At 51.8% G+C, this 21,254-nt stretch overlaps 3 protein-coding genes across 6 annotated transcripts in view; 1 reads left to right on the top strand and 2 right to left on the bottom strand.

The window, feature by feature from the left end:
* The window catches only part of POR (cytochrome p450 oxidoreductase), a 118,379-nt gene extending 114,587 nt beyond the window's left edge, over positions 1-3,792 (top strand). For all 4 annotated transcript variants that reach the window (XM_080680945.1, XM_080680942.1, XM_080680943.1 and 1 more), the window contains 6 exons: positions 1,720-1,901; positions 2,069-2,218; positions 2,533-2,803; positions 2,898-3,043; positions 3,124-3,209; positions 3,303-3,792. In XM_080680945.1, coding sequence (XP_080537071.1) covers positions 1,720-1,901; positions 2,069-2,218; positions 2,533-2,803; positions 2,898-3,043; positions 3,124-3,209; positions 3,303-3,447 — 980 coding nt within the window. In that variant the 3' untranslated portion in view covers positions 3,448-3,792. The remainder of the gene's footprint in view (positions 1-1,719; positions 1,902-2,068; positions 2,219-2,532; positions 2,804-2,897; positions 3,044-3,123; positions 3,210-3,302) is intronic.
* A 143-nt stretch (positions 3,793-3,935) lies between these two features.
* TMEM120A (transmembrane protein 120A) lies at positions 3,936-10,468 on the bottom strand. Its single transcript, XM_080680948.1, has 12 exons — positions 10,211-10,468; positions 8,425-8,543; positions 8,089-8,205; positions 5,847-5,906; positions 5,521-5,616; positions 5,356-5,445; positions 5,070-5,135; positions 4,895-4,956; positions 4,701-4,793; positions 4,497-4,561; positions 4,332-4,400; positions 3,936-4,255 (listed from the first exon to the last, which is right to left on the bottom strand). Exons 1-12 carry the CDS (start codon positions 10,289-10,291, stop codon positions 4,142-4,144), a joined length of 1,032 nt encoding a protein of 343 aa, XP_080537074.1. The 5' UTR covers positions 10,292-10,468; the 3' UTR covers positions 3,936-4,141.
* A 1,273-nt stretch (positions 10,469-11,741) lies between these two features.
* The window catches only part of STYXL1 (serine/threonine/tyrosine interacting like 1), an 80,758-nt gene continuing 71,245 nt past the window's right edge, over positions 11,742-21,254 (bottom strand). Inside the window, exon 9 of the mRNA XM_080680950.1 lies at positions 11,742-11,983. Coding sequence (XP_080537076.1) covers positions 11,852-11,983 — 132 coding nt within the window. The 3' untranslated portion in view covers positions 11,742-11,851. The remainder of the gene's footprint in view (positions 11,984-21,254) is intronic.

The following is a 21,254-nucleotide window of genomic DNA, read 5'->3' on the forward strand; positions in this document are numbered from 1 at the left end:
GTCCCTTGGCAAGGCCCGTAGGTTGAGCTGCTTAGGCCTGAAGCCCTGGTACCCACAGTTATCAGTTTTGTAGCAAACTTGGGGGGCAGGGAGCAAAAGTAGCTATGGGGTCTAGGGTTCCCTCCATCCCCTCACCGGCATAGCCCTATGAGGGAGGGAAGAAGGGAGGCCTAAAGAGGGGACTACTGGCAAGGGCCCTGGTTCCTAGGCCTGGCTCCACCATTACTGGCTACTGATGACCTAGGGCTGCCCTCTCCCTGTTCCAGAGCCTGCATCTCCTCACCTGTAAACTTGGGGATCGGAGTCAGCAACGCTAACAGCCCTCCAGGTCCATGCAGGGTACTCAGAGTGCAAGAGGCACTAAATATGGTATAGGATTTTCCCCAAGGTTTCAAAGGACTACCTCTGGCCTCTTGCTCTGACCCCTTGGTACCCCCACTGACCATCCACCTGGGGCCCAGCTCTACCTGGTGCTGCCCCACTCACTCTCATCCTCGGTCTCCTAGCCTGGCTGCTCCTTCTCACCAGGAAAGGGGGCTGATTTATATTATAATTAGTTATGACAGCAGTGGAGGCACAGTGGACACACACTGGGTCTGTCTCTCTCATTCCGTGGGGATGTCATGTCCTTGTGCCATCGGAGATGGCACCTTGCTGGGGAGGGTGTGGTATGCTCACTTGCCCCCCCGCCCCAGGAGAATCTGAATCCCTGCAGGGGACCCTTCACTGCTGAGAACTGCTCAGAAAGAGGTGCAGAGGCTCAGAACTCCCCACGGCAGATGTGTAGCTTTAGTAAAGGTGCACTCACACAGCATTTCCTGCAGTGTGAAGCCTGAGCCCTGTTTCTGGGCTCAGTACAGAGGGCTCTGGGGTGCTGGGAACACCCAGCTTTTTTATCTGGGTGCTAGATACACAAGGATGTTGTGAAAATTAATTACGCTATACACATATAACTTGTATGCTTCATGTAGGCTATACTGCAGTAAGAAGTTCAAACCCTTCCAAAAAAATAGACCCAAACCCTTAAATGCTGAGCCCTTCCTGGGCCAGGCCCTCTGTGTCCTGAGCAGAGGCTCGTCTGCACAGGCTTTATATAAACAGCCCCCACAATCATGCCTCTAAGAAGGGGAGATGCTTTTTGGCAGCTCCCAGGCTGGCCCTGCTCTAGTCTGGAGGGAGGAGATCAGTAAAGCTGGCCTGTTGACTGGTGGCAGAGAAGGCTACAGCCAGGCTGGCAGTGGGGCCTGCATCAGTGGCTGCACCTGGAGCATATGGATGCTGCACCAAGAGCTCAGCTATGTGCCGTGTAGACCTCCAGCTGTATCCAAGCATAAAAACTGACCTGGAGGGGCCCTGCCATCACAGCTGAAAGCCGGTGTTGGCATCTCATAGTCATGAGCCTGGGGCCCCCACAGTAGACTGGGCTCAGCCCGCAGGCAGGCACACACTGGGCGAGCCCTGCCTCTGCAGCCCTCTCTCTGAGCCACTTAGGAAGGGACTCTCCTGGAGTGGCAAGGTCCCGGCTCTGAGGACTACCTGTCTGGCTTGAAGTTTGAGGCTGGCTGAAAGCCTGAGGCTCAGCCCCAAGGCCCGCAAAGAGCTGGCCCTGCTTCCAGTGCCAGCTGGGCTGCCTGCTTCCTGCAGAGCAGCCTTTGGCTTCCCCCACTCCAACCCCATGGCAACCCCCTCACACCAAATCCTCCTTCTCTGTCCCTGCAGAGGAATCCAACAAGAAGCATCCATTCCCCTGCCCCACCTCCTACCGCACAGCCCTCACCTACTACCTGGACATCACCAACCCGCCACGCACCAACGTGCTCTACGAGCTGGCCCAGTATGCCTCGGAGCCCTCAGAGCAGGAACACCTGCGCAAGATGGCCTCCTCCTCGGGCGAGGGCAAGGTAAGTCTGCTGCTTTCACCCCCAGCACCCAAACTGCCACCACCTCAGCCCTGGGCTGCAGCTCCACCAAGCCACTCTTCAAGGGATTTGGGTCCAAATTCAGCCCTGTCCCCTGGAACCACTGTGTCCCCTCACCCGTGGCTCACCCCAAGTTCTGTCTTCTCCAGGAGCTGTACCTCAGGTGGGTGGTGGAGGCTCGGAGGCACATCCTGGCCATCCTGCAGGATTACCCATCCCTGCGACCCCCCATCGACCACCTGTGTGAGCTGCTGCCTCGGCTGCAGGCCCGCTATTACTCCATCGCTTCTTCCTCCAAGGTGGGGAAAGGCTGGCAACTTACAGAAAGCATAGCATTGGCTTCTCTGAGGGCATGGGAGCCCTGAGCGCGGCTCCAGCTCTGACCCAAGCTCCTGGGTTCACTGGGCAGAATACCCAGTAGGCTGGCTGTAAGATTGCACACTGCTTCCAGCCCTGGTGGCAAGAGCCAGTCAGGAAAGCTACTGGAAAGGGGCTTTTGGGGGTTGGGCACCATGAAGGGTATGAAGAACGCTTAAGGCAGCTCGGGTGACAGGGCTGGTGGCAGGATGGGGCCTTGGGCATCACTGTTGCACTCACTCCTGCCCTCCACCAGGTCCACTCCAACTCTGTGCACATCTGTGCTGTGGTTGTGGAATATGAAACCAAGTCTGGCCGAATCAACAAGGGTGTGGCCACCAGCTGGCTTCGAGCCAAGGAGCCCGCAGGGGAGAACGGCTGCAAGGCCCTGGTGCCCATGTTTGTGCGCAAGTCCCAGTTCCGTCTGCCCTTCAAGGCCGCCACACCTGTCATCATGGTAGGCCCCGGCACTGGGGTTGCCCCCTTCATAGGCTTCATTCAGGAGCGGGCCTGGCTGCAGCAGCAGGGTGAGTATGTGGGCTCAGGTGGATGTGAGGGGAGTAGGGGGAGGGGCAGGGATGGGACAGATTCCATGCCCACCCTGGGCACTCCCCCCTCTAGGTAAGGAGGTGGGTGAGACACTGCTCTACTATGGCTGCCGCCGCTCTGACGAGGACTACCTGTATCGTGAAGAGCTGGCCCAGTTCCACAAGGAGGGCTCCCTCACCCAGCTCAATGTGGCATTCTCCCGGGAACAGCCCCACAAGGTGAGGAAGGGGCCAATGGCTCTGGCGGGGTGGAGGGCTGTGAGACTGGCCTCCTCACGGGCACCACCCTCTGCCCTCAGGTCTACGTCCAGCACTTACTAAAGAGGGACAAGGAGCACCTGTGGAAGCTGATCCACGAGGGGGGCGCCCACATCTATGTCTGTGGGTGAGTGAGGGTAGAGGAGTGGGAAGATTGAGGCTCTGTCTGCCCATGGGGACACTCCTTGCCCAGCCCCCAATGCCACCTTCCTCCCCACAGGGATGCTCGGAACATGGCGAGGGATGTGCAGAACACCTTCTACGACATCGTGTCTGAGCTGGGGTCCATGGAACACACCCAGGCCGTGGACTACATCAAGAAACTGATGACCAAGGGCCGATACTCCCTGGATGTGTGGAGCTAAGAGCCCCGCTCTGCCCTCACGCCCCATAGACTTGGCTTCCCCATATAATCACTTCCTCCCCTTCTGTAGCTTCCTGGATGGATTCTGCTGGGCCGTGTCCCAGGATGCAGACTCAGTGACAAAGACTGCTCTGGGCCCAAGATGTGCCCTCTAAGGCCCCCTGCCTAAGGGCATATGGCCAAGGGTGACCAGGTCCTCACTTTGTGAACACCTCAGGCCTCCAGTGGCAGTACAGAAGGGGCTTTTCTCTCAGCTGAGCAGGGGCTTGGCCCCTCCACGTGATTTTCAATGAATGTAAATAATTTTAAATAACCTCTGGCCCTTGGAATAAAGTTGTTTTCTGTATTTGCCTGATGTTCCTCAAACAGATCTGGGGCCTCCACCTAGGTCTACTTAATTGAGACACCAAGAGACCAACTCAGGAGTCCCAAGAACCCATGCTGTGGCAGCACAGAGAACCACCAGGAGACCACACACCTCGTGCCACCTCTGTGCCTCTCTTCCTTTATTAAGGCCACTGGCCCCCAGCTTGCCACAGGCTGGGACACAGGTCCAGATCTTCTCCAGCACAGCCTTTGGGGCCCACAAAACCCAGAGAGAGCAGAAAGACCTTCTGGACGAGGGAGTCCCACCTCCTAAAACAACACATGGGGTACAGAAGCCCCTTCCGGGCCAGTGGGCAGGAGACCCAGCCTCAATCTTTCTTGCTCCTGTGCCGCTGACTGTGGAATTTCTGGTGCACAACCCGCAGGGTGGTGAAGAAATTGCCAAGGAAGAGGATGAGGAAGGGGAGGCCGCACATAAGCACCTGGGAGAGGAATCAGGATTAGGACAGAGGCCAAACCACAGTCCTCCCAGCGTGCTTCCCAGGGTCCCTGGATCACCTGCCACTCCTTGCACTCAGGATCCCGGGCCAAGCTGAACAATGTCACCGCGTTAAAAAGCTGCCAGAACTGGGAAGGAGGGGGGTTTCACATAGAACTCAGTCCCTGTTCGAGCCAGAGCAGGGGCTGGACAGCCAGATGGAAGGTGACACAGATACAACTTACATGTCCAAAGAAAAGAAAGGGCAGCAGGAAGGTGAGTCCCCGCCACATCCAGGACTGGAAGCCCTCTGTGAAGGAGAAGGGGCAGGGCATAGAATAACCAGTGACAGAGACGGACACTATCACTCAGACCCAGGTAGAGAGGAAAGGACTTCCCCTTCCCAGCTTCCTGGTCATGGTCCAGTGGAGGGGCCATGCCTGACTCACCCACAGTGAGATCCATGGTGTGCCTTTCACCCAGGGCCCGAAGGCGATACAGACAGCCGCTCTGATAGTAATACTGCAGGAACTGCACGAAGCCTGGAGGGTGGAGGGCATCAGGATTGAGCTGGAGCCCAAGTCCTTTCCCCACCCCTCTCTCTGGGCAAGTCCTGAGCTGAGCAAGGACCTGAGACACTCACTCTGGTACATGGAGAAGGACAGGAATTGGTTCCGGAACTTCTGATACATGAGGCCGTCGGGCCTAAGGCAGAAAGCAGAGAGAAGGGTGGGAGCTTGGGGATGCCGAGTCTTCCTGTCCTGGCTCCCCCGCTTCCCCCACTGCCAAGTCCCTGAGAGCCAAGCTGGGCCACTCACCATGTCAGCATGACTCCCGACAGGAACGTGGACACATAATGATGGAAAACCCACCAGCCTTTGATCCTGTATCAGGAAGCTGCTGTCACTTCTGTAACCCTTAGCCCCCAGGATTGGTGCTCGGGGACAGGGAGCTGTCTGAGGTGGGAAGAAACCAATACCCCAGCCCAGTTCCTGCTTCTCAGAGGGCCGTGGCACCACCACTCCACTTTCTAGGGTAGCTCCAGTACCCCCTCCCCTAACCCCCTCCCCACCTCCCAGGAGCTGGGGTTAGGCCCTTGCCCACCTGGAACCATTGTTGATAAGGATGCTCTCTCGGATGGTCAGTGTGCAGTAATACCAGACCAGCAGGAAGTTGAAGGCAGCGTCTGTTACCCTGCAGAGGGAAACACAGGGTTGGTGCTGGAGCCAGGAGAAAACAAGGTCTGGCCCCGAGCGGTAGGACACCCACCTGGAGTTGAGGAGAAAGCGACAGGTGAAGGAGATGAGGATGAGGATGATGGTGAGGTAGAGCTTGAACTTCTCGTACTCATCTTTGTAGGCAAACCTGGGGTGGGCACACACACACATGGGACAGGCTGGGATGCTGGTGGGACCCACCCTCACCTTTGCCTGAGAAGGGAGGCACCTGCTCCAGACACACCTGCATGCATGGCATGGGCCAGCATGAGGGAGTAGCCCCTGAACCCCAAGGCTTGGCCAAGGCAGTTGGAGCAGTGGAAAGGCCCCAGAAGGGTGGAGAGCTGGGCTGAGAACCAGCCTACAATAACCAATTACTTAGCCTGCTTGCTCAGGAGTGTCACGTTGACATTGCCCAGAACCAGGCTCAGGTACAACCTAGGGAAGGGGGAGATGGGGTAAGAAGAGGACCCAAATGAAGGCAGCCAAAAAGCCGAGCCCTGGCGTGTGCCAGACCAATCGCTGGATCACCACCCCCACTCAGCCTTCCCATGGCCTTGGCTTAGGGCTCTGACCTTGGGATGCTGCAGACCAGGAAACACTGAAGCGCAGCCTTTGTTTCTGCCTACTCCTAAATCCTGCTTCAAGGTAAACAACTTTCCCTCCCTCCTATGCATCGTCACCTACGCTCCCCCAGCGCCCCCCACCGTGGGTCCTCAAGAGCAGCCTGGCTCTTCCACCCCATGAAAGCCTTGCCCACATCTCAGATCGCTCCTGTGGGTCTGGGCAGTGGACTCAATGTCTTGGTGCAGGATCACCGTCTAGCACCTACCCTACAGTTCCTGCTGCTTTCGAGAACCTGCGGCCCCAAGTCCACTGCAGCAACCCACACTCACAACCACTCCAGGACCTCCTCCCAACCAAGCATGGCCTCCTCAGCAACACTGGTTATAACTCTGATCAGAGTGCCCAGCCGCCCAGCCCTTTTCACCACATGGACCTGCCCCACACAGAGGCTCTCAGGCACTGTTGACCCTGCTCCTCTTTCCTGAGCCAGCTACATCCCCAAGCCCTCCTTCACGTGTCAACCACTTTCTGCCAACCTGTAACTCCCAGTTCCTGGCACTACCATCACACCCATCAGCTAAGCTTGTCTTGTCCTTCTCTGCCAGAGAAACCTCAAGACTCTCCCAGAGAGTCACAGTCATGTACTAAGCAACTATACCCACACATGGGCTTGTTCACACTCAAGCCATATGGATGGGCTCAGAGTAGTTAAGGGACTTGCCCAAGGCTGTGAAGAAATTAAGGGGCATAGTGGACACTTAGACAAGGCTGCCTCTCAGGACCACCACTGGCTCCCCATCCCATCCTTTCTCCTTCCTGGCATCTGACACCTCTCCTGCCTGCACTGTCACGCTTATCTCCGCACCTCCTCTCATCCCCAAACAACAGGGGCCCATGTCCAGCCCTCCATCTTCCCTAGAGTTTTCCTCCATCATCTGGTGTTCCTTTTCTGGGTCTCTCCCTCTGCTGGCCCACCTTTCAGCAGGTAGGTATACTCATTTGTCCTATGTTCAAAGTTACACATATGCTCAAGCAAAAGCCGCACCCCAGCCCCAACCCTCACACTAAGTTCTAGGTCAGGGGTGGGCAAACTTTTTGACTCGAGGGCCACAATGGGTTCTTAAACTGGACTGGAGGGCCGGAACAAAAGCATGGATGGAGTGTTTGTGTGAACTAATATAAATTCAAAGTAAAGGAGCGGAGGGGAGAGCAAGAGAACCGGATAGAACAGCCGGATCCGGCCCGCGGGCCGTAGTTTGCCCAAGGCTGTTCTAGGTACTAGTTCCTCTTTCCATTCACAGCCAAGCTTCTGAAGTGTAACCTAAACTTGGCTGTCTCCTCAGCTCTTCTGTCATTCCCAATATCAACTTCCACCCACACCACCCTATGAAGTGGTTCTCTCTAAGGTCACCATGACCTCCAAGAAGTATTTCCCCTTCATTACTACATTTGACCCCTGAGGCCATCTGATCTGAGGCTGATCACTCCTTCTTACCTTGCCCTCTGGGACATGCTCTCCCCCAGCTATCTGGCTACCTGCCATCTCTGCTGGAATTTTTTTCACTCAGCCTAGGGTTCTGCACTGTACCTACTCATCCTTCTCACTTGTGGAAGTGCATACTTACTTGACCTGCCACTCTCCCCTGCTTACTGGGCCCAAAGTGGGCTCTGCAGCCTGGCTCCCCTGTGCTCTCATCACGACCTCTCACCTCCCACTGCTATTACTGCCTTCCTGAGTTGGCCAGGCTCAACTCCACTCAGGCCTCAGTTACTCCAGGAGGCTCTCTGACCTCCTGGGCTGGATTAGGGGCCTCCCTTACTCCCCTGTTCACTGTAGGTCCAACTGTAGGTCTACCACAAAGCACCCAATCACAGTGAGCTGTCACTCAGCTGTCTCCCCTGAGATAGACTGCTCCCCTGAGAATGCTTGACTGCTCAGCCCAGAGTGGGCCCAGGGAACATCTACTGACTAAATGATCAAGCAGAGGAAGAGTGCACTTCAAACCTATCTGTCAGGAGTGGCTGCGAACTGAATTTGGGGGCAGGGTCTCACCCATTCTTCTTGGGCAAATAGGCTTCCATATCGAAGAAGAGGCCTTGGCGCTCCTTGATCTGGTTCTCCAGCTCTTTCGAAGCCTCCTGGACCCCCACTGGGAGGGAGGGTTTGCATCTGCAGGTGGGACCACAGAAGCCAGTCAGAGCAGGAATATCACACTAACACCTGTGGGGCAGGAAGGCTACCATGGCTCAGAGAGGGGAGGAGCTGTGCCAAAGACACTCCCAGAGTCAGCGCCAGCCCTCCACCCACCAGGTGAGACACCCACACCCAAACCAAGACACCAAGACTGAGGGGCCATGGAGGGCCCTCGGAGGGGAGGAGGGTCCTAACTTCTTTAGGACGAGGGCCAGCTCCTGGAGCTTCTTCTTCTGCCGACTGATGGAGCTGGTACAATTGTTCTGCAGTTTGATCAGCTCTTCCAGCTTCAGACGGTACAGTCGGTGGGTCTCCTGAGGACCAGGATGAGAGAAAGGTCAGACTGGTTGGAGGGCCATTAAGCCAGAGCCTGCTGGGCAGGGCCTGGGGCACAGATTCCTCCAGGGCTTCTTGGGAGGGTCTCAGCAGGAGATGAGGCAGCCAGCTGTGCCCCCAGGGACCTCCCTAAGGTTGCTCTCTCTCCAAGGCAGGCAAGGAGATAGAGTTCTTTCTGCAAGCCCAGAAGCACCCATGGCACCCCTCTCCCAGAAACTGGCTAGTTCCCTGAAGGTTTTTTTTAGTCTAAGCTCATCTACTAGTTGTTTCCACCCCTCTCTGTCCCACCCTGAGTCTGGATTCTAAGCCCACAGGTCCACCTTCTGGACCAAACAGGCTACCTGAAGCCACCCCTGGCCTTGGCCAATGCTCCTGCCTATCCAGCCACATGTGCAGGGGGAGCTGGGAATGCGTAAGATGCCTCTGCTCTGTCACTCCCTTCATCTTCCTCCCAGGTTAAAGGTCATCAAGCTTCAGTCCTTGGTCTTCCTACTATAAGACCGGTCCCATACACCTCCCCCAGTACCTTTGGCCCAAAGCCTCCCAGAGCACTTTGCCCTGGTGGGTGAGTCTAGAGAAGCAGCAGCCTGGAGATTGGGCAAGGGGTAATGTGAGGAAGATCAGGCAGGGGCTGAGGCCAGGGCAGTGGTGATCAGGCTGGGAGACTAGGTCGGCTATACTTAGGACTCTAGGAAGAAGCACTAAAGGCAGCAGGTATGGCTGGCCAGGGGTGCAGCTGGGCTTCAATGTGAGCAGGAAGGGACTGGAATCAGCCCAGGAGAGGTAAAGTCCTAATAAAAAACACAGCTTTCCTGAGCTCTACCCTGTCTGAGTATTGTTTCTCTTGCCACCACGCCCCCTCAGAACCCAGCATGTTCCACCTCTGCCCACACCCAGCCCCACCTCTCCCTCTTCCTCCCTGGACTCCCCACAGAACAGCAGAGCGGCCAATACAAGCCAGAGCCAGCCAATTCCTCCAGTGGCTTCCCACTGGTCTCAAAGAGACTCCAAATCCCGGCCAGGCCTCTGAGATGCCTGAAGGGTCTGGTCCACCCACTTCTCCCCCGACTCTGCAGCAGCCACATGTCCTTCACCCTGGATCGGCCCCGCCCCATCCAGGCCGGGGACTTCACCTAAACACCACCTCCCCTGGCCCAAGCCCGACTGCCTCCCGGGGTGCACCCTAGGTGCACTCAGTCCAGATGTGCTGCCTAAGGGGCGGGACGGCACTACTCGCGGCTCCGGTCGGGCGGCGCCCACCGCATGTTTGCTGAGTGACTGACCCAACACTGGGCCCGACCAGCTCTGACTCAAGCGGCCATTCTTCTGTGAAAAAGCGAGGTTGGGGTCGGGGCCTCTTTCCGAGGCCCTCGCGGGAGGCCCTAGGTCCGACGGGCGCAGTGGGGTCCGCCGGGGTCTCCGCGGCCGCGCGGGCTTAGAGTGCCTCCGTCGGACACTGACATGAGGCCGAGAGGAGAGTCCAGGCGGGACCCCGGGACGCCGGGCCTCTCGCCCTTAGGAACGACGCCAGGGTCCCCAACTCCTGACCCCTGTTCCCCGAGGCCAGACATACCGCGGCCCGACCAATGACCCCCAGCCAGAGAGACATGGCTCGGGGCCAAAGGGCGCCCGCATTGTCGCTCACCTGGATGCTCTGGAAATCCTGCTGCAGCTCCTCCCAGTCCCGCAGGCAGTCGCCCAGCGGGCCCGGGGGCGTGGGATGCATGGCTGCCAGGCCCCGCGCCAGCCGAGCGGAGGCTAGAGGACACCGCTGCAACCCGGGCCGGCCGAGGTGCCTCAGCGTCCACCGCCTCCGCCCCCGCCCCTGTCCGCTTCCGGGCTCGCGCCGCGGCTCCCACCAATGGGAACAGGGCCTGGAGCCGCGAACAAGTTGGCCCCGCCCCTCCCTGAGCCAATCCCGGTCCGGGGCGGGGCCTGGGCGGAGCCAAGTGCTCCCAGAGCCGTTTGCCCAGCGACTCCGGACCTGGACTAGGTCTGGGGCTGCGGCGGTCCCTCGATGGGCTCCACTAGTTGTACCAACCGCGTGGTGTAGCCAGCAGTGCCCCGGCCCGTCATGCTGGAAGTAATCCAAAGCCCACAGAGGTGCCACCTGCTTCAAAGACTTTCGTTCTTGGGAAGTTGCGCCTCAGCGAGGAGGGAATTCTGAACCTCTTACCTCGTTTGGATGTTTACAGCGGCCTCCTGTCTCTCTGCCTCCAGGCTCACCGCTACTGTCCCTTCACACAGCTACAGACTGCCCTTCCTAAAACAAGGCTAATCCCCACCATGTCCCTGCCAAAAACTTCCCAAAGGCTCTGCCCTGCCTACCACAAGGACCCTAACGACAGAGGCATCACTGCAGCCATCCCAGGATGTGTTCCAGCTAAGAACCTGACTAAAGCCTGCGTGGCCAGAAAAGCCCTTACCCCACTCGAGGACTTAGGCTTGCTGGGGGTAGGTGGGACCTCCAACCTTCTGCAGAGGTGAGATGGCATTCGCCTCTATGTCCCCAGCCCTGCCCAGGTGGCAGGGAATATTCGCTGAATGAACAATTGGTGGACATCCTAAATTCCTCATCAGTCCCCTTGTCTGTGCCCTGTCCTGACTCCAGGCTTGTTCTATGGGTGCTACCAGTGCTCAGAAGTGCATTCTGAAGAAAATTCCTTTTATGACCTGAGGAATTTATAGAAGCCTGGGTGTGGAAGATGAGAGGACTACGAATCTCTCCTTGGTGAACACAGGTAGGCAGAAATGAGTGGGAGGAAGGCAAGAAAATTGGTACAAGTGATGGAGTGGTGGGGCATGCTGGGACTGGAGATGAGAAAAAAGTGTACCCTTATGCCAGGAGCCTCTCAGTTGTGGAGTTTGGGCTTGCATCTCTAGGACTGGGGAATCTGTGCCCATGGGTGGGTATTGTGATACCCCTATGATCTACCACTGGCAGAGGAAACCCCTAGAGCTCCCCCCAGGCAGCCTTCAAAGGGTCCAAGTCATGGGGAGCACACGGGGCTGCTCTGGCAGCCAGATGCTCTTCCATAGGCAGCCTCAGGAGTGCAGTGGGGGTGGTCCAGGATGATGGGGGGATCAGGGTGCTCGCTCAGTTTGAGCAGAGTAACTGCTATGTGGCATGAACAAGGAGCTTGGGAAGAATCAATGCAGGAAGCTGACAAGAGGCTCCAGGTAGCAAAGGCCTTTTTCCACACCAACCTGGTTACACATCCCAGCCCACTACCCACAGGAAGCTCCCAAGCAAAGTTCTTCGGGACCCAGAGCTGGGCCACAGAGATCAGCGGAGTGGAACTGAGATATCTGTGATAAAGCCTCCGAGAACAATCGTCTCCCATTGTGATAGCTGAGCCACTAAGGCCCGGTTTGGACACACGTTGTTTTTGCACTTCTTGACGTATTCCCAGGACTTCTGTGAACATAAGGAGAGAAAGACTTCAGAATTGGACCTGGGCTCCTCCCACTTAGATCACAGCCAGCTCAGGAGGGACAGGAGGCATTTGCTCATAGGCCAGCAACATGGCTTAAGGGATGGACACAAATAACAAGAGTTAATACATTAGGGCAGTGGTCGGCAAACTGCGGCTCGCGAGCCACATGCAGCTCTTTGGCCCCTTGAGTGTGTCTTTTCCACAAAATACCACGGCCTGGGCGAGTCTATTTTGGAAAAAGTGGCGTTGGAAGAAGTTTAAGTTTAAAAAATTTGGCTCTCAAAAGAAATTTCAATCGTTGTACTGTTGATATTTGGCTCTGTTGACTAATGAGTTTACCGACCACTGCATTAGGGCAAAGGAGTCAGAGCTGGCAACCCCCTCTGCATCTCTGCTTCTGAATGTAGAGACAGGAATCATTCTTATTTCAGAGGCTCCTGTGAAGATTGAGGCAACATTCATGAGACCTCCTGTGAACAAGAAAGCATCGTGCCCATGCCTGGCACACGGTGCAGCCTCAACAGAGGTTTGTGTTGTAAGTGGATAAATTAAGGGAAAGGGGAAGAGAACTGTGGGCTAATTCTCTGAAGAAGGAAAATCAAAGCTGCCTTCTTTCAGGTGTCCACACTAAAATGTAAGAATGGTTATTACTGGAAGTCAAGTGACAAGCTGGTATGATCTGGATTGAGAACAGAGGAAGAAGAAAAAGACAAAAGCGGTGCCTCAACAAACTAGGAATAAAAGAAAACTTAATAAAGGTCATATATGAAAAGCCCACAGATAACATCATACTCAACGATGAAAGACTGACTGCTTTTCCTTTCTTTGATCAGGACAAAGCAAGGATGCCTGTTTTCACCACTTCTATTCAATGTTGTACTGGAAGTCCTAGCTGGAGCAATTAGGAGAAACAAGAACAAGGAGAAATAAAAGGCATCCAAATTGGAAAGGAAGTAGTAAAATGATCTCTTTTTGCAAGCTGACATGTTCTTATATGTAAAATACCTTAAAGATAACACACACACCAAAAAAAAACTTGTTAGAACTAATAAATGAATTTAGCATATTTACAGGATATAAAATAAACACTCAAAATCAGTTGTGGGACATCTGTAATACTGTCAAGAACAACAAAAAAACAGTTGCATATCTATACATTAATAATGAACATTCCAAAAGGGAAATTAAGAAAACAATCTTCTATATATATAAAAAGCCAGCGATCGGAATGCCGTAACCACCAGAACAACCAGTCGCTATGACGCCCACTGCGGCCAGCCAATGAGCAGATTGGGGGGTGACCAGTTGGCCAACCTCTTGCAGCCCCCCCTAGCCAGCCTCGTTCCTGGCCTCTCCCACCCCAATTGAGGACAGCGCGGCGGCCAACATGCCCCCCGCCGTGGCCCTTCCCCCTCACCTGGCCCCACCCCCAATGGACCCCCTCCACCCCATTCAGGGGCAGAGCCGGCTGGCCCACCACCCACAGCCCATCCCCAGAGCCAGCCCCACCCCCAACCGCCTCCCCAATCCCAATCAGGGGCAGGGCCCGTTGGCCAATCACCCTTGGCCTCTCCCACCAGCCAGCCTGGACCTGATCAGGCCTGGTCAGGGTGGGCCACCGGCCAACCTCCCACAGTCTCCTCCTCCCAACAGGCCCGCCCTGATCCACCCCGATTGGGGCCAGACCGGCCGGACCCCATCTGTGCACGAATTCGTGCACTGGGCCTCTAATTTTATCTATAATAGCATCAAAAATAATACTTAGGAATAAACTTAATCAAGGAGGAGAAAGACTTGTACCCCCAAAACTACAAAATGTTGATGAAAGAAATTAAGAGATATAAATAAATGAAAAGATATCCAATTTACATGGGTTGGAAGACTTAATATTGATGTCAATACTACCTGATGTGATCTATACATTTAATGCAATCTCTATCAAAAATCCAACAGCATTTTTTTGCAGAAATAGAAAAATATATCCTATAAATCATATGGAATCTCAAGGGATCACTGAATAGCCAAAACAATCATGTAAAAAGAAAAACAAAGTTGGAGGCCACACACTTCCTGATTTCAAACCTTCAAAGTTATTATAATATTACTAGAAACCCGGTGCATGAAATTCATGGACGGGGGAGTGAGGGGGGGTTGTGTCCCTCTCCCTCTCCAATCTGGGACCCCTCGAGGGATGTCTGACTGCCCGTTTAGGCCCAATCCAGGACTGCTGCCTCCCAACCGCTCACCTGTCTGCCTGCCTGATTGCCCCTAACTGCTTCTGCCTGCCAGCCTTGTCACCCCCTAACCACTCCCCTGCCAGCCTGATCAATGCCTAACTGCTCCCCTGCTGGCCCGATTGCCCCTAACTTCCCTCCCTTGCCGGCCTGGTTGCCCCTAACTGCCCTCCTCCGCTGGCCTGGTCACCCCTAACTGCCCTCCTCTGATGGCCTGGTTGCCCCCAACTTCCCTCCCCTGCAGGCCTGGTCCCCCCCAACTGCCCTCCTCTGCAGGCCTGGTCCCTCCCAACTGCCCTCACCTGCAGGCATTGTCCCTCCCAACTGCCCTCCCTTACAGGCCTGGTCCCCCCCAACTGTCCTCCCCTGTAGGCCTGGTCCATCCAACTGCCCTCCCTTGCAGGCTTGGGTCCCCCCCACTGTCCTCCCCTGCAGGCCTGGTCTCTCCCAACTGCCCTCCCCTGCCGGCCATCTTGTGGCAGCCATTTTGTGTCCACATGGGGGTGGCCATCTTGTGTGTTGGAGTGATGGTCAATTTGCATATTACCTCTTTATTATATAGGATAATAATCAAAACAGTGTAGTCCTAGCATAAAGACACTTAAGACCAATGAAGTGAAATAGCCCAGAAATAAACCCTCAGATATATATATATGATCAAGTGATTTCACCAATGTGCCAAAACCATTTAATGGAGAAAGGACAGCCTTTTTAACAAATGGTGCTGGGAACACTGGATATCCACATGCAAATGAATGAAGCTGGACCCTATCTTATACCACATACAAAAATGAACTCAAGCCCCGACCGGTTCGGCTCAGTGGATAGAGCATCGGCCTGCGGACTGAAGGGTTCCAGGTTCGATTCCAGTCAAGGGCACGTACCTTGGTTGCGGGCACATCCCCAGTAGGGGGTGTGCAGGAGGCAGCTGATCGATGTTTCTAAATCTCTATCCCTCTCCCTTCCTCTCTGTAAAAAAGCAATAAAATATATATTTTTAAAAATGAACTCAAAATAATCGAAGATCTAAATGAAAGAGTTAAACTATAAAACCCTTAGAAGAAAACATATAGGAAAAGCTTTATGACACCAGACTTGGCAATTATTTCTTGAATATGACACTAAAAACGCAGGTGGATAAATAGATAAATTGGACTACATAAAAATTAAAAACTTTTGTGCATCAAAAGAAACAATCAACAGAGTGAAAAGGCAAGCCACGGAATAAAAGAAAACATTTGCAAGTCATATACCAGAGCTTTATATCCAGATATATATCCAAGTGTTAATATGAAGAATATAAGAAACTCCTAAAACTCAACAACAAAAACCAATCCAATTAAAAAATGGGCAAAGTGCCCTGCCTGATGTGGCTCTGTTGGTTGAGCATCCTTCCTTGCACCAGAAGGTTGCTGGTTTGATTCCAGGTCAGGGCACATGCCTGCATTGTGGGCTCAACCCCCATTAGGGGGTGTGCAGCAGGCAGCCACTGATATTGCATGTGTTTGCTCTCACATTGAGGTTTCTCTCTCCCTCTCCCTTACTCTCTCTCTGAAAAAAAAAAAAAATCAACAAACTATTCTTTTTTAAAAGATGGACAAATAACTTGAATATACATTTCTCCAAAGAAATATACAAGTGGCCAATAAACATATGAAAATATGATCAGTATCACTAAACATTAGGAAAATGCAAATCAAAATTACAATGACATACCACCTAACACCCACTAAGATGGCTACTTTAAAAAAAAAAACCAACCAATACACAGCCCTAGCTGATTTGGCTCAGTGGATAGAGTGTCGGCCTGTGGATAGAAGGTTCCTGGGTTCGATTCCGGTCAAGGGCATATGCCTGGGCTGTGGGCTCGATCCCCAGTAGGGGGCGTGCAGAAGGCTGTATGTTTCTATCTCTCTCTCCCTCTCCCTTCCACTCTGAAATAAAAATATAGTTTAAAAAATGTATTAAAAAAACAACTGTTGGTGAGGATGTAGAGAAATTGAAACTCTTGTGTACTTCTGTTAAAATGTAAGATGGTACAGCTACTGTGGAAAACAGTATGGAGATTCCTCAAAAAATTAAAAATAGAATTACCATATGGCCCAGCAATTCTACTTCTGGATATATACCCAAAATAATTGAAAACAGGGTATCAAAGAGATTTTTGCACATCTATGTTCATAGTAACATTATTCATAATAGTCAAAAAGTGAAAACAATCCAAGTGTCCATCAACAGTTGAAGGGATAAACAAAATGTGGTATATATAATTGACCCTTGAATAATGTGAGGGTTAGGGAGTCAATCCACTGTGCAGTTGAAAATGCACATGTAACTTAAGTTGACCCTCTATATACATGGATTCCTAACTGCAAATGGAATATACAGTTGATCCTTGAAAAACATAGGTTTGAACTAACAAGTCCACTAATATGCAGAGTTCAAAGCCATGTTGTTGAAGTGTCAACTGTACATACAATTGAATTATATTGCTCACAGTAAACAAAAGGTGAAAGTAACCCAAGTGTCCATCAACAGATGAATGGATAAACAAAATGTGCCTTATACCTGCAATGCTATGCAACTAATACAGCATCGATATATGTAAAGCAAAACTAATAGAACTGCAAGGAGAAATAGATGAATCCACGATTATAGTTGGAGATTTCATCACCCCTCTGTCAGTAATGGACATATATAGCAGGCAGAAAGTCAGTAAGGCTATATAGCTGAACTCATTAGTTAACTGGATATAATTGATATCTATAGAATACTTCACTCAGCAACATAATAATACACATTCTTCTCAAGCTCACATGGGACATTCACCAAGATGAATGTTCATCTAAATCAATCAGTTTCATTGTAGGAAACTTAAAATACATGATAAATTAAATCCAAGTAAGCAGGAGAAAAAAATAATAAAAATTGGAGCCCTAGCTGGTTTGGCTCAATGGATAGACTGTCGGCCTGTGGACTAAAGGGTCCCAGGTTTGATTCCGGTCAAGGGCACAAGCCTGGGTTGTGGGCTCAATCCCTAGTAGGGGGCGTGCAGGAGGCAGCCAATCAATGATTCTCTCTCATCATTGATGTTTCTATCTCTCTCTCCCTTTCCTCTCTAAAAATCAATAAAATATATATATTTTTTAAATTGGAGCAAAAATCAATAAAATTGAAAACAAATCCATAGAGAAAATCAATGAAATCAAGAGCTGGTTCTTAGAAAAGCTCAGTAAGCCTCTAGCCAGCCTAACAAAGAAAAGATGAGAGAAGACACAAATCACTAATATCAGAAATAAAAAGGGGGAATTCAATACAGATCCCAATAACATGAAAAGGATAATAAAAGAATACTATGAACAACTCTATGCCCACATGTAGTTTAGATGAAATGGACCAACTCCTTGAAAGACACAATCTGACAAAACTCATACAATCTGAATAGCCCTAGTATCTAGTAAAGAAGTTGAATCATTAAAAAGTAACCTTTGAAAACAGAAAGCAACAGCCCAGATAGGTTCACTAGTGAATGCTCCATACCATGGAATATTATTTCAATCTTTTAAAAACAGGAAATTCTGACACATATACAACATAGATGAACTCTGACGACATTTTGCTAAGTGAAACAAGCCAGTCACAAAAGGACAAACATTGTCTGATTCCATTTATGTGGGGTACCTAGCATAGTCAAAATCATAGAGACAAAGAAGAATGGTAGTTGCCAGGGACTAGGGGAGAAGGGGAATGTGGAATTATTGTTTAATGGGTATAGAGTTTCAGGTTTTTAAAAAATATATTTTATTGATTTTTTACAGAGAGGAAGGGAGAGCGATAGAGAGTTAGAAACATCGATGAGAGAGAAACATCGATCAGCTGCCTCCTACACACCCCCTATTGGGGATGTGCCTGCAACCAAGGTACATGCCCTTGACCGGAATCGAACCCAGGACCCTTCAATCCGCAGGCCGACGCTCTATCCACTGATCCAAACCGGTCAGGGCTAGAGTTTCAGTTTTGCAAGATGAAAATGTTCTGGAAATCTGTTGCAAAACAATGTGAATATGCTTAACACTACTGAACTTTACACTTGAAAAAGTTAAAATGGTAAATTTTGTGTTATCTGTGTTTTGACACAATTTAAAATCTATACTAATAATAGAGGAATATGCAAATTGTCTGGGATGCCATCACAGTAACAACCAGCAGGCTGCGTGGGGCAACCAGGCTGGCGAGGGGGGACAGTTAGGGGCGACCAGGCTGGCAGAGGGGGGCAGTTGGGGGCAACCAGGCTGGCAAAGGGGGGCAGTTGGGGATGACCAGGCTGGCAGAGGGGGGCAGTTGGGGGCAACCAGGCCGGCGGGGAAGGCAGTTAGGGGCAACAGGCCAACATGGGAGGCAAGGGGCAACCAGGCCAGCAGGGGGGTAGTTGGGGATGACCAGGCTGGCAGGGGGGGCAGTTAGGGGCTATCAGGCTGGCAGGCAGAGGCAGTTAGGGGTGATCAGGCTGGCAGGGAGGGCAGGTGGAGCGATCAGGCAGGTGGGCAAGTGAGCAGTTAGGAGCCAGCAGTCCCAGATTGTGAGAGGGATGTCCAACTGCTGGTTTAGGCCTGATCCCTGGGATTGGGCCTAAACCAGTAGTCGGACATCCCTCGAGGGGTCCCGGATTGGAGAGGGTACAGGCTGGGCTGAGGGGACTGCCCCCGCCCCTGCCGTGCATGAATTTCATGCACCAGGCCTCTAGTAAATGAAACCCAGTGATACCAGGGGCAAAGCTGTGCAGTCATAAGGATTTCTAAGTCCTGACCAGGTCAGAACAGGCCCTTGAGAACCAACCATAACCATAGCACCCCATACCCACCCACACACTCAATTTCCAGCCCACAATGTATCTGCTGGGACTCACAGCAAATGCAGCAAGCTGGAAAAACAGGCCTTATTATGCCTACCGAGGGGACAGAAAGGTGAAGGTACATGCCCAGTTCACTCTTGATAAGGAGCAGTATCCCATTCTTTTGTTTTTGTTTTTTAAAAATATATTTGTATTGATTTCAGAGAGGAAGGAAAAGGGAGAGAAAGAGAGATAGAAACATCAATGATGAGAATCATCAATCTGCTGCCTCCTGCACACCCCCTACTGGGGATTAAGCCCACAACCCAGGCATGTGCCCTGACTAAAAATTGAACCGGGACCTCTTGGTTCATGGGTCAATGCTCAACGACTAAGCCACACTAATCTGGCAGTGCCCCATTCATTTTTTCTTTTTTTTTAATATATTTTATTGATATTTTACAGAGAGGAAAGGAGAGGGATAGAAAGCCAGAAACATCAATGAGAGAGAAACATCGATCAGCTGCCTCCTGCACACCTCCCACTGGGGATGTGCCCGCAACCAAGGTACATGCCCTTGACCGGAATCGAACCCGGGACCCTTCAGTCCGCAGGCCGACGCTCTATCCACTGAGCCAAACCGGTTCCAGCAGTGCCCCATTCTTTACACTGCAAGGCAAGTGCTCTCCCTGCTGTTTTAGGGGTTTGTTAAAAGTCCAGATTCTTGCCCTGGTCAGAAGCTCAGTTGCTTGGAGCATTGCTCATATACAAAAAGGTTGCAGGTTCAATTCTGGGTCAGGGCACATAGCTAGGTTTCGGGTTTGATTCCCAATTGGGGTGTGCCGATCAATTCTCTCTCTCTCTCTCTCTCAATCTCTCTCTCTCTTCCTCTTTATCTCTAAAAATCAATAAAAACATATCCTCAGGGAGGATTTTTAAAAAAACAGCCCAGATTCTCCATCTGAGCCATCTGGCTCTGCTGCTTATAGCTGTAGGGCCTCAGGCAAATTACCCAGCCTCTATATGCCTCCTGCAAAATGGGATAATAACAGGCTGTGGAGGTCACTGTGTTTTCATTACACATAAAGTACTTAAAACAGCCTTGCATGTGGAATGACTCTGCCAATGTAAGCTATTACAATGCCTCAGGAGTTGGTTTTTGTTTTTCTCTGAAGATCTTAAGGGACAAAGCTACTCCCAGCAATTCAAAAGGAAATTGTTGCCCTAACCGGTTTGGCTCAGTGGTTAGAGCATCTGCCTGCAGACTGAAAGGTCCCAGGTTCAATTCTGGTCAAGGGCATGTACCTTGGTTGGGGACACATTCCCAGTAGTGGGTGTTGCAGGAGGCAGCTGATCTATGTTTTCCTCTCATCGATAGTTTCTAACTCTCTATCCCTCTCCCTTCCTCTCTGTAAAAATTCAATAAAATATATATTTTTAAAAAGGTAATTGCTTTCTTAAAGGCTTACCAGCTCTGGGGTCCCACACAACTTTCTACCAAAGCTTTGAAAGCCCAGGACAGGCAGGAGTGGCTCTGGTGCTAGATTCTTCCCAGCTCATTCCTTGACTTCTGACTTTTGTCCTTGGTGCCCTGAGGAGCTGAGCTGGGACTACAAGCCCAGGAAGCAGTATGTTACAGGAGAGTGACCTCCATTCTTCTTGCCAGTTCTGTGGGTTCTATCACAGCTGAGCTGACGCAGCCAAGGGCCCAGCTTCCCCAGTGCACTGAGGACCATCCCCAAGACCAGTGGTTGGCAAACTGCGGCTCGCGAGCCACATGCGGCTCTTTGGCCCCTTGAATTTTTAGCAAAGGCCAGCTTAGGAGTAACCTAATTAAGTTAATAACAATGTACCTACCTATATAGTTTAAGTTTAAAAAATTTGGCTCTCAAAAGAAATTTCAATCGTTGTACTGTTGATATTTGGCTCTGTTGATTAATGAGTTTGCCGACCCTGCCCAAGACCATACAGATAATGGAAGGCAGGTATGTCTCTGCCAGATCCCAGGCAGCCGCAGAGCTGAGCTCAGGTCCACCTGTGTCAGTAATCCAGGGTGCTTGATTGGTAGCAGGAGAAGCTAACGGCTACACAGGACTCACTGAGTCTGGAGAGGACATAGCAAGGTCACAGCAACAGTGCTTCCGCCCATAGTTTCTGGAGCTGTGCTTTTTTGGCCAAGAGTTATCT

This window comes from Plecotus auritus (assembly GCF_963455305.1).
Source record: "Plecotus auritus genome assembly, chromosome: 7".
NCBI lineage: Eukaryota > Metazoa > Chordata > Mammalia > Chiroptera > Vespertilionidae > Plecotus > Plecotus auritus.

What these genes read in the sequence shown, in the direction of transcription:
- TMEM120A (XM_080680948.1), bottom strand. Translation starts at nt 10,291, where the DNA reads ATGCATCCCACGCCCCCGGGCCCGCTGGGCGACTGCCTGCGGGACTGG. An exon ending in TCGGGAGTCATGCTGACATG is followed by an intron (nt 4,957 to 5,069) that starts GTGAGTGGCCCA and finishes TTTCTGCCTTAG; the next exon opens with GCCCGACGGCCTCATGTATC. An exon ending in GTCCTTCTCCATGTACCAGA is followed by an intron (nt 4,794 to 4,894) that starts GTGAGTGTCTCA and finishes TCCACCCTCCAG; the next exon opens with GCTTCGTGCAGTTCCTGCAG.